Source organism: Martes martes (assembly GCF_963455335.1).
Source record: "Martes martes genome assembly, chromosome: 2".
NCBI lineage: Eukaryota > Metazoa > Chordata > Mammalia > Carnivora > Mustelidae > Martes > Martes martes.
The window spans coordinates 141,062,391-141,076,417 of NC_137889.1; the positions used below are offsets into that span (position 1 = coordinate 141,062,391).

The window sequence follows — 14,027 nt, forward strand, 5'->3', positions numbered from 1 at the left end:
TCCAGAAAGAAGGGTCCCAGAGCCTCTGGCATGAGTGGGCTTTGCTGCTGCCCACACCCCTGTAGCAGAGGCACCCTCCTCTAAGCCTCTGGAGCCCTGCTGGGCGTGGTGGAGGTGTCTGGCCTCGCCCCTGAGGCAGCCTCGTGGGATGCAGCACCGCGGGAGGAAGCATTCCACCTGGGCCGCTGGGCGCAGACGTGCTCCTGCTTTGTGGCATCCCCACGACTCCTCTTGGAAAGCCATGAGCACGTTTCCTGCAGTAGGCTTCAATAGCCCGGCCCCTGTCTGCCTGGATGGCACTTCCCCACCAGCCTCCCAAGCAGGAAGCCTGGAGGCCACTCCCAATGGCCTGCTCCCTGCCGGCCATGTCCTTTAGGGAGCCTGGGGCTCCCAGGCCAAGGGGCACTTGGGATTTGGGTGGGCCCAGGGGAGCCACTGGTTCACGGTTGGGGCCTGCCCACCGAGGCAGAGGGCTGACAGGTAAGGGTCTGGGCTCCCCAGGAATGTAGGGAAAAGGGCAATGGTGCTAGTCTGGTGAGCTGGGCCTGCAGCACCCTGCCCACCCCCCCACACACACAGAACGCACCCACCCACACAGCGCTGGGGCCGCAGCTTGGAGCTTCCTCCCACTGTGAGCTGGGCCATCCAAGGCAATCTTTGCCCCCTTCCACTGGGACAGCCCCCACCTTCTGGCCCTGCCCTCCAGGGCTCAACCATGCCCTCCCCGCCCCCCACCATACTTCCGCCACATTCCTCGAGCTTCCCTGCCTTTGCCCAGGACGGAGTGTTTCCACTGCTGAACGAACCTGCCCACTGTGATGGGCTGGGCTCAGCTCGTAGGTGTCCGCTCCTGGCAGGTGCCGGAGGCTTCTTGTGGGCACACCTGCTTCCTACCCTGGGCCTGCCCGGCTGGGCCCCCAGCACGCGGAGAAACTCCTACCGAGCAACAGTTCACAGGGCCCACAGCGTGTGGCCACACAGGTGCCCTGGCTTCCCGCTAAGGCTTGACCACCCTTCTTCCCGCAGGTGCTGCCGGATGCCCAGCCCCCGGCCCTCTGCCTCCCCATCCCTCAGAGACTGAGGCCATGCAGCTGTGCCAAGGTATGAAGCCCCTCCCAGCACAGGACAGACAGGGCCCCCCCCCGACCTAGCCAAGGCTGTGCTTGGGGGCCCCCCTGAGCACTCCCCTCTTTGGGGGCTTCAGTGCGCCCTGAAACCCGAAAAGACATTTGGACTCCAGCCTCTTGCCCCGACCCCTCTGGACACACTAGCTGGAGGGAAAGCAGGACACGCCAACCCCTCCTCAGGGGCCCCTGTTTGCCGGGGCACTGAGCACAGTGATGCCTGTGTGCCAGCGGCTGCCCCTCAGCAGCAGTGGGACCAGCTAGCCTGCAGGCTGGGGGCCTCGGGGCAGCAGCTTTCTGACTTGGCTTCACTGTCCCCAGCCAGGCCAGCTTGCTCGTCTCTGTCCTCTTCAGTGCTCTGCTGGCCTCTCCCTCGGGCCCCCAACCCCTGTCTCAGGAGGTGCCTGGAGGCAGCCCTGCTCAGCCCTGGGAGCCATGGGGGAAAGCCCTCAAGGGAGGGAGCGCTGAAAGCCTTTGCCTGAGCACTGGGGGCTTCCTGGAGGGTACAGCAGCCCTGAGCCTTCCTGGGGGGTGCTGCCTGGCAAGGTAGCTGTGTCCCTATGGCCCCAGGTGACCCCAGTAGCCCGGAGAGGAAGAAGCTCCTACAGGGAGCTGATGGCAGGGCTAGGCCTTGAACCAAGAACCGGCTGAAGGTGGGGCAGAGGCTCCTCTGTGCCCACACACGTGCCCCTACTGCCCTCGCCCAATGCACTTCCATTTCTGACCCAGCCTGGGCACCTCCTGCCCTTCCACCTGACAGTTTCCCATTCCAACCTCAGCTCTTGGGTGCATGGCTGGGTCTGAGGAGGACTTCTGTTAGCCGTCGTAAAACCTGGACTTCAGGAGTCCCTCCCCCGGGTTCAGGCCATCGCCAGAACCCCACAAATGCCAAGCAGCCTCATTGACGGCCCGTGGATACCAGAGACTGGCTGGGCGCCTATGCCTGGGGGACGGGGCTGGGGCCTGTCCAGCAGGTGCGGCAGGCGCCTGCACATAAGCCACTGGGGTTTTACCTTTTAATTTTGAATGTTGGTGCCTTTAGGTGGCGCTTTTTCTCCATAGTCCCCATGGGTTTTGTTGCCTTGGTCTCCTGCCCTGGTGGACCCTCCCGCTGACGTCAGCTGGCCAGCCCCAGGGAGCACCTCAGCCCACCCCCTGCCTGGCTTTCAAGCCCACCTTTACTCCCATCCCTGTCCCCACACTCCCCCAGGGATGGTCACGCTGTCTCCCTGCCGGCTCCTCTTTGTGCTCCTGCAAGCGGGCCTTGCTGTGGATGTGAGCCTGGTTCTTTCCCACAGTGCCCTCTGCCTTCCTGGTGAGCCAGGCCCCTGGTGAGCACCCCTGTGTCGCCATGCAGAGCTCACTTTTGTCCTGTGGTGTGCCCTCCCAGCCCTGCTGATGCTGGCAATCTGTGGCCCCAGCCCTCAAGACATGGGGATGAGCTTCTGTCAAGCCCTGGTGGAGACCTGCTGAGGGATGGTGAGGGTCCCACGGCCAAGGACCCCAGCCATGGCCAGTAGCCACCTTGTCAGCACTGGGGGGCCTCCCAGGAGACCCCAGGAAATGGTGGGGAAATTGGCCAGGCACACAGCAGTTTGCACTGGCTACGTCCTGTGTGCCCTGCCTAGGACCGTGGGCACATAGGAGGGGTGACAGGTGTTTTTTACTGGGAGCCTGCCAGCCTGGGCTCCTTCAGGAGACAACACAGCACAGGGTGAGACGCAGTTCCAAGCCAGGCCCTTGCCCACAGGCTGACTTCACCTCTCCACCCCTTGGGCTTTTCATGTGTAAAATGGGAATAACCATGAGGATCAAAATGGGAGATACTGTCTATAGCTCTTAAAACAGTGCCCAGGATCTAGAGAATACTCAAATTATTATGTTCTCACTTTTGCAAGTATTCTGAACCCAGGATCACACAGCTAGAGTAGAAAATAAAATGGCCTGGCTCGATGTAGATCCAATTGTCATGAGGGAAAAAGGGAAGAAAGACCAAAACCAAGTAGGAAGACTACAGAGAGGAGGTGATGTCAGAATAGGGCTTTGAAGAATGAGTAGGAGTTTGCCGGTAAGTCCAAAGGCCAAGTCTAGGTGATCTCTTGGGAAGGGAGGGGCTACCTGAGATTGGTCCCTTTGTTTGCTCATGTAGTTACCCAGCAAGACTTTAGCAAACCCTTTTCCGTGAGGTACTGGGGTTGCAAGGAGCACGCCACCCACTGGGCAGAAGCAAGTCAAGGGCAGATGGCGCTGAGCAGGATGAGGTTAGGGCTGTGCTGGGGCTGCCCAGGATGGGAGGGACAGATAGACACAGCCACCTGCTGCCCACCACTCCCTGGCCTTGAGAACTGCCTGGCTTCTCCACTCACCCCACATTACCAGTCCCACCTTCACGGAGGGAGACAGGCCATCCTGCCTGGCCTGGCCTTGGTGCATTTCCCATAATGAAGTGGGAGTGCGTTGGCCAGAGGCACACTGGGCATGGAGCATGTTGTGGGTAGGTGAGGGTCTGTGTGTGTGTGTGTGTGTGTGTGTGTGTGTGTTGCTGCGGGTGCCCGGCGGCTTCTGCTCCTCTATGTCTCCCCTAGGCATCCGCCTCACTGCCCATCCTCCTCTCTGTCTCTGCATCTCCCTCTTCATTTGCCCCGGGCCCTCATTTTGTCCCTCCCTGACTCCCCCCATTATGGGCACTTCCTGGGTCCCTGGCCTGTGTGAGTGGGGCGGGGTGGGGCAGGGGGCCGTGGCCTGGTCCCCAGCCCCTGAATCCAGGGAGCCCACTGCACGCTAGGCTCCCGACGGGCCGGGCTGGGAGGCGGGGCTGGCGCCGGGCCGCCAGATTTGGGTCTGGCCCGCTTGCTGCAATATTGATGGCCCGTCAGGGCAGCCCTGATTCCTGCGCTTTCAGTTAAAAGGTTTCTGTTGTTGTAGCTTATGCAGTTGCTCTGTTGCTATGGAAACGTGACATCAAAATGACGTTTCCCGTTTAAAAGCTTTTAACTAAATTCCTGCCTGTCAGATGTAGGCCCCATTTTGAGTGCCGAGCTGCCTTCCAGGAGTGGGGCTCCCGCCCTGGTGTGCAGGCCACGGGCCCGCCTGAGCGCCCTCTTTTAACCCCGCAGGTGCCTCCAGCATGGCGGCGGCTGAAGTGCCCAGCTACCTGGTGTCCCCGCAGACGGAGAAACACCGGCGCGCCCGCAACTGGACGGACGCCGAGATGCGCGGCCTCATGCTCGTCTGGGAGGAGTTCTTCGAGGAGCTGAAGCAGACCAAGCGCAACGCCAAGGTGTACGAGAAGATGGCCAGCAAGCTGCTGGAGATGACGGGGGAGCGCCGGCTGGGTGAGGAGATCAAGATCAAAATCACCAACATGACCTTCCAGTACAGGTGGGCTCTGCGCGCCGCGTGCCTGCGTGCCCCACGCCCCGCGCCCCAGCCCCGCACTGGCCCAGCCCTGGCCCCGCATCGGCGGGCTGCCACAGGCCCCTCGGAGCTGAGTCAGGAAGGCCCTGTGTGGGCAGAGCCTGGCCGCAACACGGGGCCTGTGTGAACCGCTGCCTCCTGTCGCCAAGGTGGGGAAGCTGAGGCCCAGCAAGGCGGGACGTCGCCTGGCAGCACCCCGCCCAAGGCCCCTGCCCAAGCCACGCACAGGCAGCTCCCACTCGGTGAGACTGCGTGCCGGCCACCCAGGCATGGCTCGGCTAAGCAGGGAAACTGAGGCCAGGGACAAGAAGGAGGCTCCACTCCCAGGCCTGCAGATCCCACCCGGTGCTCACACTCTGTCCTTTCCGGCAGCCACCAAGCCCAGCTGTGAGCACAGCCAGCATGGTCCATGATTGGTGAACCAGGTGTGTCGTCGGGCTGATGCTGGGGTACCTAGCAGGTCCCCACTCGTGGAAGGGGCCTTATTTGTGGAAAGAAGCCTGGCCTGGCCCCATATCTGCCTCTACCCTTCCTGCTGTGGCCACCTTGCCCTGGCAGTCTGAGGGAGGCTGCTGGGTCGGGGCTGTGGACAGGGTTCCCAGGCGGGTGCACTCTGGTACCCCGTGGGGAGACAGCCCTGGCCCCACAGGCCCAGCACCTCGGGGGTGGGGGTGGGATCCAGGTCTGTCTGCAGGCAGTCACTGTGTACAGAGGGTCCTGGGCATGGCCAGGGTCACAGGTGTGGACTGGGTCATGGCCGTGGCAAGGGTCATGGGCAGGGCTAGGGTCATGGTCATGCCAGGGTCCTGCTGGGAGGAAGGCTGCCCCAGAGCTAGGGGCTGTGGGGGAAACTAGCAGCAGTGAGAGTGGGGGGGGGCGCTTAGGGCATACTGGCAGAGATGGACCTGTCAGTGTCCCTGAGAGGAGCGCTGTCCCCGGAGCACAAGCAAGTACCCAGCAGCTCCCAGCCCCAGTGTCCTCCTGCTGCTCCTATGGGCTGCTGTGAGCAGAGGGCAGAGGCGTTGTCAGGGCTGGATGTAGACAGGGCCTGCAGGCTTGCCCTGGGCACCTTGAGGGGACCTGCCCTACCAACAGTAGACAGGGGGCCACCCCTTGCCCCTCCTGGCCTGCAGCTCCCAGCCCGTCTGGGGCCTGGATGCATGCAGAGGCTTCCCAGGGCCTCTGACGTCCAGTTGGCCATTTTCAGTTGTTAACTTTTCATGGCCCTTGAAGGAGTAGTTCCAGAGTGTGGGCCTGCTGGAAGGCCCATCTCTACCTACAGCCCCAGCTCCCAGGCAGGCCCAGGGGCCAGAAATGAGGCAGCCACTAAGGGCCTGAAGGCCTCAGTCACAACATAAACAATGTTCAGTTCCAACCACCAGCTTGAGGGCTGAGTTGTCCGTAGACATGTGTGTCCCCGTTCCCCCCTCCTACAAGCACACGGCGCACCCCTCTATGCCTGGTGGGGGGGTTGCCCATCTGACTCACAAATTCATGGGCTCTGATTGGTGTCTGGCAGAGTTATTAATTATTTATCCTGAGAGCCTTCTGCAGAGTCTCAGGGGAGGTGTTGTGTTCCGTTCCTAGAGGTGGGGGCTGTGGGCCAAGGAGGCCATAGGAGAGGAGGATGCAGCAGAGCTGGGGCCTGGGCCCTCCAGTGGGGCTCCATTCCAGATGCTGCTGGGGGTAAGGGTTGCACACATATATAACACTTTATTTTCCCGTTCCCTGAGGGGGAAACTGAGGCCGAGAGCAGAGGAGGGACTTGCCCAAGCCTTTAACAGGCTGATGCTTTCATTGGTTGACTAGTTCTTTATCTCTTTCCTCCCATCCACACCCAGAAAGCCTCCCACAGCAAAGTCTTTTCTTATTTTTTCACTATAGCTCTTTACATATTAAGGTTGTCAAGGTAAGGAAACCTGAGTAGCTGCATTCCTTGAAGCATGGTTTCTTGGAATACCCTTCCGGGGTCTCCTGTGTCAGAGGCAGGCCTTCCTTCATTTCTCCAGGGAGTAGCCTGGCCCATGGTCAGAACAAGCACAGGGGGGCCTCCGGAGGGGCTGGAGGGGAGCCTAGGCAGAGGCTGGATGTGGGCCCCAGGCACAGTCCTCTACTTCCTGCACCTGGAATCTGTGTAGGCCTCCAGGGTGATGGGTGGTCCTGGGGTCAGGAGACGAAGCAGCCATGCCTTTCCCTCTGTGGCCTGTGCTTGGCTTTCTGCTGAGGACATTCTGCTCAGTGGATGCTGTTCCTAAGGCCACCTCCTGCTGTGGCTGGCCTTGGCTTACTGCCCTGAGCCATAGACCCCCATGCTGTCCAGGTGGGTCCATTTACAGAAAGCAACTAGTTCAGATGGTCAGCTCAGTATTTCCAGTGACCAGTGTGACCAGGGGCCCATGCTGGCAGGAACCCCACATCAGGAGGAGGAGCCATCCGGCCACAAGGGTTTCTGTAGCTTGAGGGCCTCCCTACTTGGGAGGGCCACAGACTAAGGCTGGGTCAGATGGGGCAGACAGCAAACCACCCCCCCAACTTGTGGCCTCCTTCCAGGCCTGGCCAGGGCTGCCCAGCTCTCCTGTAGCTGCATCTCCCTTCCCTGAGCTCCCAGAATTCAGCCAAGGCGCAGGGACCTACAAGGTCTGTCTGCAGGGAAGAGCAGGATGCAGGGCTGGGTAGGTGCCCAGCTTACGATGGGCAGAGCTGTGCTGTGCATACCCTTGGCCCCTGAGTCTAAGTAGGAATGGGGGATGTCAGGCCCAGCCCTGCTGCCTCCTGGTACCTTCAGTCAGGAATGTTATCTGGTCGGTTTGCTGTTTGCCAGAACTGGGCATTGTCTTATTAAATTCTCCCTAAACCTTGTGAGGAGTTTACTTTGCTCATGCCCATTTTACTGATGTGAAAATGGAGGCTCAGAGAGGTTAATGAACCTGTCTAAGGTCACACAGCAAAGTGGTGGAGATCAGCCACAGCTCAGGTCTGTTGGACACTGAAGCCTGCGTTCTTTACTCTGTGGATCTCACTTCTCAGGCGTTCTCTTTAGAAAAACACATTCTTTCTATCATGTTTTACGTTTGCTTTATATGATAGTTATCAGAAGATTTTATTCCTATGTTTGTATGATGTATTTTATTATTGCTGGTTAACTTAAAAGCAGGATTTGTTCCTTGTAGGGAGTTTAGAAACTACAGACCAGCAAGGACAGAAACAGTACAGCACAGCCCTGGGCCCCGGAGCTCACAGACGACCTTACTCATGTTTGGGGTGCGTGATTCTAGTGCCCACCATGGGGTAGGTCCCCAGCCTGACTTCTTTCCCTGTCTCATGTCACCTTGGCCCTGGAGCCTGGCCAGTTTTTCTGGGGAGGCTGTCTGGCCAAGAGTGGTTCCCTGGGGCCCCAGTGCCCCCAAGCACCCCTCAGCCAAGGGCCAGGTGGAACAGGCCGGGAGCAGCTCCGTTTCTCACCCTTGGCTCTTGTGTCTCTCGTTTCAGGAAATTAAAATGCATGACAGATAGCGAGTCCGTCCCGCCCGACTGGCCCTATTACCTAGCCATTGATAGGATTCTGGCCAAGGTCCCCGAGTCCTGTGATGGCAAACTGCCGGACGGCCAGCAGCCGGGGCCCTCCACGTCCCAGACCGAGGCGTCCCTGTCGCCGTCTGCTAAGTCCACCCCTCTGTACTTACCGTATAACCAGTGCTCCTACGAAGGCCGCTTCCAAGACGATCGCTCCGACAGCTCCTCCAGCTTACTGTCCCTTAAGTTCAGGTAGTGTGTGTCTTCCTTCCCTGCCTCCATCTCCAGCAGGGCCAGGAGCCCGGCGGCCAGAGGGGGCTGGGAGAGGAGAGGGGCGGCGGCTCTGGGGCGGTGGCATCCTCTGCCATCCCTGGCTGGCTGCCAAGGCCTAGGTGGTATGCAAGGGCACCCAGGACAGGGAGGATGCAGATGCGGGGGGCCTCAAACAGGGGACCCTCAGACCAGAGGGCCTTAGACGGGAGGCCACAGACGGGGGGCCTCAAACAGGGGGCCCTCAGACAGGGGCGCCACGGGTGGGGGGCCCTCAGACGGGGAGCCTCAGATGGGGGTGCCACGGATGGGGGGCCTCAGACAGGGGACCTCAGACAGGGGGTGCCTCAGAGGGGAACCTCAGACGGGGGACCTCAGATGGGGGGCCACAGATGGGGGTGCTGCAGACAGGGGGCCCTCAGACAGGGGGACCTCAGATGGGGGGACCTCAGACGGGGGGGCCTCAGATGGGGAGGCCTCAGACGGGGGGCCTCAGATGGGGAGGCCTCAGACGGGGGGACCTCAGATGGGGGGCCTCAAAGGGGGGCCTCAGATGGGGGCCTTCAAACGGGGGGCCACAGATGGGGGTACCACAGATGGGGTGCCACAGATGGGGCACCTCAGAAGGAGGCCTCAGACGGGGGGACCTCAGAACAGGGGCCACAGACGGGGGGGCCTCAGGTGGGGGCCATCAGACGAGGGGCCTCAGACGGGGGAGCTCAGACAGGGGACTTCAGACGGGGGGCCTCAGATTGGGGGGCCTCAGACAGGGGGAGCTCAGATGGGGGCACTGCAGACGGGGGGCCTCAGAGGGGGAAGCCTCAAAGAGAGAGGTTTCGGACAGGCTGGTCAGACTGGGAGGCAGGAGATACTGAAGTTCAGGCTGTCATGTCCATAGTCTGGGTTCGTCTCCCGGCTCTATCACTTTCTAGCTGTGTGGAAAGTCCTTGACCTCTCTGGGCCTCAGTCTCCTTCTGTAAAATGGGAATAAATCAGCACTTAGTCCGAGGATGGCTGGGAGTGTCACGAGAGAGAAGGGTGGGGCCTGGCACACGGAGGAAGACCAATTGCTCCCCCACCAACCCCCCCAGTTTCTGGCTCCTGGGCTCCCTGTCACCCCCAGCAGACCCTGACCTGGGGTCCTCCTCCTCCCTGCCCTGGCAAGGCCAGCTGGGAGGGGAATTGGGCTTAACCCCCAGAGCATGCTCCTCAGCTGAGACCAGTGGGCGTGCCTGTCCCCTCTGCTGTCCTTCATAAACGTCCTGCTTGGCCAGCACCAGCTGCATGAACCTGCCCTTGGGAGGCCCACAGACAGGTGCACAGGAAGCACAGCTCCGGGGTGTGGAGGCCTGGGGAACCAGAGGGACATTTGGAGCTGGCTTTCAGGGGTGACTAGGAGTTGGCTGGTTGGGGAAGAGAAGGCACAGAGCAGATTTGAGTGTGGCCCTGTTTATTCCTCAGCCGTGGGCTGTAGGTATGTCAGACAGAGGTGAGATGAGGAGGGTCTTGGGGAGTGTGAAATCTGGGGCTGCCGCTCATTTTGTCTGGCGCCCCTTCCCTGAGGTAGATTTCTCAGCAAAGACCCCAAACAAAAATGCCTTTGCGACGGCCAGACGGAATCGGCTAGAAACTTGAGGGTTATGGCCAGGTGTTTCTATGGGCTGACCGGGTTCCCAGACCCACAGCTGCCCCCAGGCACTGCACCAGGGCTGGGACATGGGAGCTGCTGTCCTGCTTCTGAGGTTGGCTGGGGTGCTGCTCTGCTTCAAAGCACAAGGCTCAGAGAAGGGGACTGGCCAAGGCCTTGGGGGGCCTGGTGGGAGGTGGCCCATTAGACTGGGGTGCTCACTGCCCCCCAGCAGAGAGCACTGGGCCCGGCTGTAGCAACCGCTGCCTTCGCATCCCTGGAACCGCCAGAGGTTCCAGTCCCCATGGGAGAAGCCACAGTACCCCTGGCCACCCAGTCCTTCTCGTCTCTCCCCTGGTGTGGCCACTGCCCACCCCTTCCACTGAGCCCCACACCAGGCCTGTGCCCCCCCTACCCGGTCCGTGGGTTTGGGGCTGCTCCTGTGGCAAGGTGTACCCCGTCCAGCCGGGCTATGGGGGTTTGGATGGCCCTAGGACCCAGGTCACTTGACTGCCTCGGGTCCCACAGGGTGGCGGTGCCCACAGTCCCTCCTCACCTGTGGCCCAGGGCCACTGTGGGGTGGGGGTAGGGCAGTGCTGGGCACGTCAGGCGGGCGGAGCCACGACCCTGCGGCCCGCCATCCCCACGCGGCACTGTCCTTCCAGGTCGGATGAGCGGCCTGTGAAAAAGCGCAAGGTGCAGAGCGGCCACTTGCAGAAGAAGAAGCTGCGGCTGCTGGAGGCCATGCTGGAGGAGCAGCGGAGGCTGAGCCGCGCCGTGGAGGAGACGTGCCGCGAGGTGCGCCGTGTGCTGGACCAGCAGAACCTGCTGCAGGTGCAGAGCCTCCAGCTGCAGGAGCGCATGATGAGCCTGCTGGAGAAGATGATCGCTAAGTCCAGCGCATAGGGCCAGCGACACCGTGCAGGCCAGCTGCGCCAGGCCAGGGTCCGGGGTCGGAGCGGATGGCCTGCCACCCACCCTGGGGCTGCTCTGGGGAAGGGAGGCCGCGGCTGCAAGTCTCACTCCGGCCAGGTCCTTCGGAAGAACTCCTGGCGTCTGTCCTCCAACACCGTCACCATCGGTGGTACTCACAATGGCTTTTGATACTCACTGTGTGATTTCTCGTGACTCCCTGGAAGCAGAGCTCACATTCTCAGCTCACAGGTTGGTCTGTTCCAAACACGAACACGAACAGGGACAGGCCGGTGACAGCTTCATGCCCGGAGCAGAAAGCCTCCCGTGAGGGAGACGGCGGTCTCGTCTGACCCCGGGCCAAAGCCCAGAGAGCCCGCCGCCCTCTCCTTGGAGTGCCAGGTCCTCCGAAGTCCTCCCCATGAGGACACTAACAGAGCAAGGCCCAGTGCCCGCGTTTTGGTCCTCTGGGCCCAGGGAGGTGGCACTGATGAGACAGAGACCTGGCCTCATGCACTCACACTCTGGTTGGGGAGGCAGCCGAGCAAAGAGGGCAAAGTCATGACAGCAGGCTGCGGTCGGCGCCGCACGAGGAGGGAAGAGCAGGATGAGAAGGGACAAGCTCACCTCCCCGCCTCTGTTCTGTCACCAGGAGGAAAACCTTTCCAGACTGTTCTCTGCTGGCTTCCTCCTAAGTCTTGTTGGCCACTGGGGCTTTGGTTTCCCACCTGCCAGGGATGCAGGGCTCCCTGCCTGGGACTGGCATATTGCTGCCCACACAGCAGGGTTCTGAGACGACCCAGCAGGTGACGTGGTTTGACTTACGATCCAGGAAAGCGCCTTCTGGGTGAAGGCAGAGGTCCCGCCAGGAGTCCTTCCCAGCCATCCCGGTGTGATAGCAGCCAGCTCATCTGACGCTGCTGTGGTCACCCAGGGGGTGAGGCCAGCCCCAGGCCTGGCTGCGGTGGTGGGCAAGGGACTAGGCAGCCATGGAGCCCAGAGGGGCCAGACGCCCCCAGCTCGGCCACCTTGGGGACCCCCCGGCACACACACCAGGGACTCCAACCACACTGCTTTGGGACCAAAGGCAGTGGTGCAGTGAAAGTGTGACCGGTGGTTCTGCTGAAGTGTGAACTTGCCAATTTCTGCCGAAATAGCCAGTGTTCCCACCAAGGCCAGTCTTGGCTACCAGCACGTCCGTGAACCCGTGCTGGGGAGGTGAGCACAGGACAAGCCTCAGCAACCGCTGCAACGGAGACCTCAGGGGCGTCGTGTGCTGCCGACCCAAGCTGGGGGCTGGTTTCAGGCTGTGCCTGAGTATCACCTAGGTGGCGACAGACTGCGGCCTGGGGACAGACCGCTCCTGGGGCCATGGCCGTGGAGCACCAGTGTTCCCATAGCTGCGGAAGGCACATGTGTTATGTAACATTTCTGCCTTTGTACTTAGGGGTCATTTGCACTGTTTTATTTTCCCGGCTGTCTCTCTGAGCATGGGGTCCATGCTCACTCTGTCCATGTCTCGCTGAATCGGTGCTGCCACGCACTCCATTGGGCTGGAGCAGGGCAGGCGCAGTCTGGCGGAGGTCAGTAGTGCAACTGCCCACGTCGCGCCCTCCATAAACTGTATCCGTCGCAAGTCTATGATTTCTTCTGTAGTTACAGAAGGATGTTGTGTGGGGGGATGTGGCCATATTGGTAAATGCTAAGCTATTTGATAAGATCCAGCAAGACCGCCTGGTAATACCAAAAACTGAAATCAGGAACCAGACAAACGTGCATCCTTTCACCTTTATTATTATTTAACGTTGGCATTTTTAGCTAATGCATTAAGACAAACAAGACAAGCAGGATAAAAGAAATGAAAATTACCTTTATTTTCAGATGATATTTTTCTATTCCCAGAAAGCAGATACACAAGAGATCAAGAGCTCTTTAAACCACCCTGAACGTGTGGATTATGAGAACGGAATATTCCACTCATAGTCATGATTGAGAACTGCAGGGAATCTATGAACAGGTTTAACCAGAATGGTCCAGGATCGACACAAAGGAAACTGTGGTTTTACTGTAAAATCTAAAACAATTCCTGAGCGTGTGTGGAAACCACATACCCCTAAATGCTCCCAAGTAGTGTCATCATTTTATTAATGTAATTCCAACAATATTCTCAGTAACATTGTGGGTTTTTGTTTTAAAATGGAAGAAAGCTTTTTGTTTTGTTTTTTAAAGTGGGCTCCACACCCAGCGCACAGCTCAACATGGGGCTTGAACTCACGACCCTGAGATCATGACCTGAGCTGAGATCAAAAGTCAGGTGCTTCACGGACTGAGCTGCCCCAGCGAGCCCTGAAGAAAGTGTTTGTAAGTTCAGATGAGAAAGGAATGGGGCAAAGAGTCTGAGGCCAAAGGATGGAAGGAGATCAGCCAGACCTCATGTAGCACTGGGAAGGCCGTGCTGTCTGAACCAGAAAAACGTCAAGAGACAGGAGCCCAGACTCTGCGAGGGGCGGTGGGCCCTGTCGTGAGCGGGAGGGTGGAGAGCCCCTCCATGCTCTGGGGGGGACTGAAGATGTCACTGCTTGTGTTCCTGTGTACCCTCACGACCAACACTGACGCCCAACAGATGACTATATGAGAAATTAAACCTAAGACTTAAAAATTGTACTCATTTCAAAATAATAATAAACCCATTATATGTTGACATCAACGACAACTGCATGAAAAGTACATTTTCTCAAACAAAAGGTTTTCGCGAGAAGAAGGGCGTTGTGTTACACGCCCCCCAATCTCTGGCTGGAGAGACGGCAGCAGGCTGCCCCCAGTGCTGCCCTGAGCAGCTCTGGATTCCGTGGGCCACAGGATGTGCAACCGTTCACAGAAGATCCCACGCCGCACGGATAGGTATTTGGAAAAAAAAGGGATCTTTTGCTGACGCGTGCGGGCCACTGTGCACACCCCTCCTGGAGGACTCCCCAGTCGTGCAGGCAGGTCGCCATGTGAACTCAGTCCGTATGGTGCCCTGGGGAGTCCCGCCATACACTGGGCACTGCACCGAGTCAGGCCCGTCTCTGTGCCCACGGCATGGCAGTCTCCCACAGAAATGTGCTCTCATCACTCTCCCGGCTGCTAACCAGCAGAGCCGTTGCTGGGGAAGGTGGTCAGGC

General features: G+C 59.7%; 1 protein-coding gene across 1 annotated transcript; it reads left to right on the plus strand.

Annotated features, from left to right (window-relative positions):
- Positions 1–1,085: 1,085 nt before the first annotated feature.
- MSANTD1 (Myb/SANT DNA binding domain containing 1) lies at positions 1,086–10,857 on the plus strand (the record flags this gene model as incomplete). Its single annotated transcript, XM_080797128.1, has 4 exons — positions 1,086–1,101; positions 4,241–4,505; positions 8,031–8,306; positions 10,617–10,857. The coding sequence occupies 4 exons, from the start codon at positions 1,086–1,088 to the stop codon at positions 10,855–10,857; spliced, it is 798 nt and encodes a 265-aa protein (XP_080653254.1).
- Positions 10,858–14,027: the final 3,170 nt, after the last annotated feature.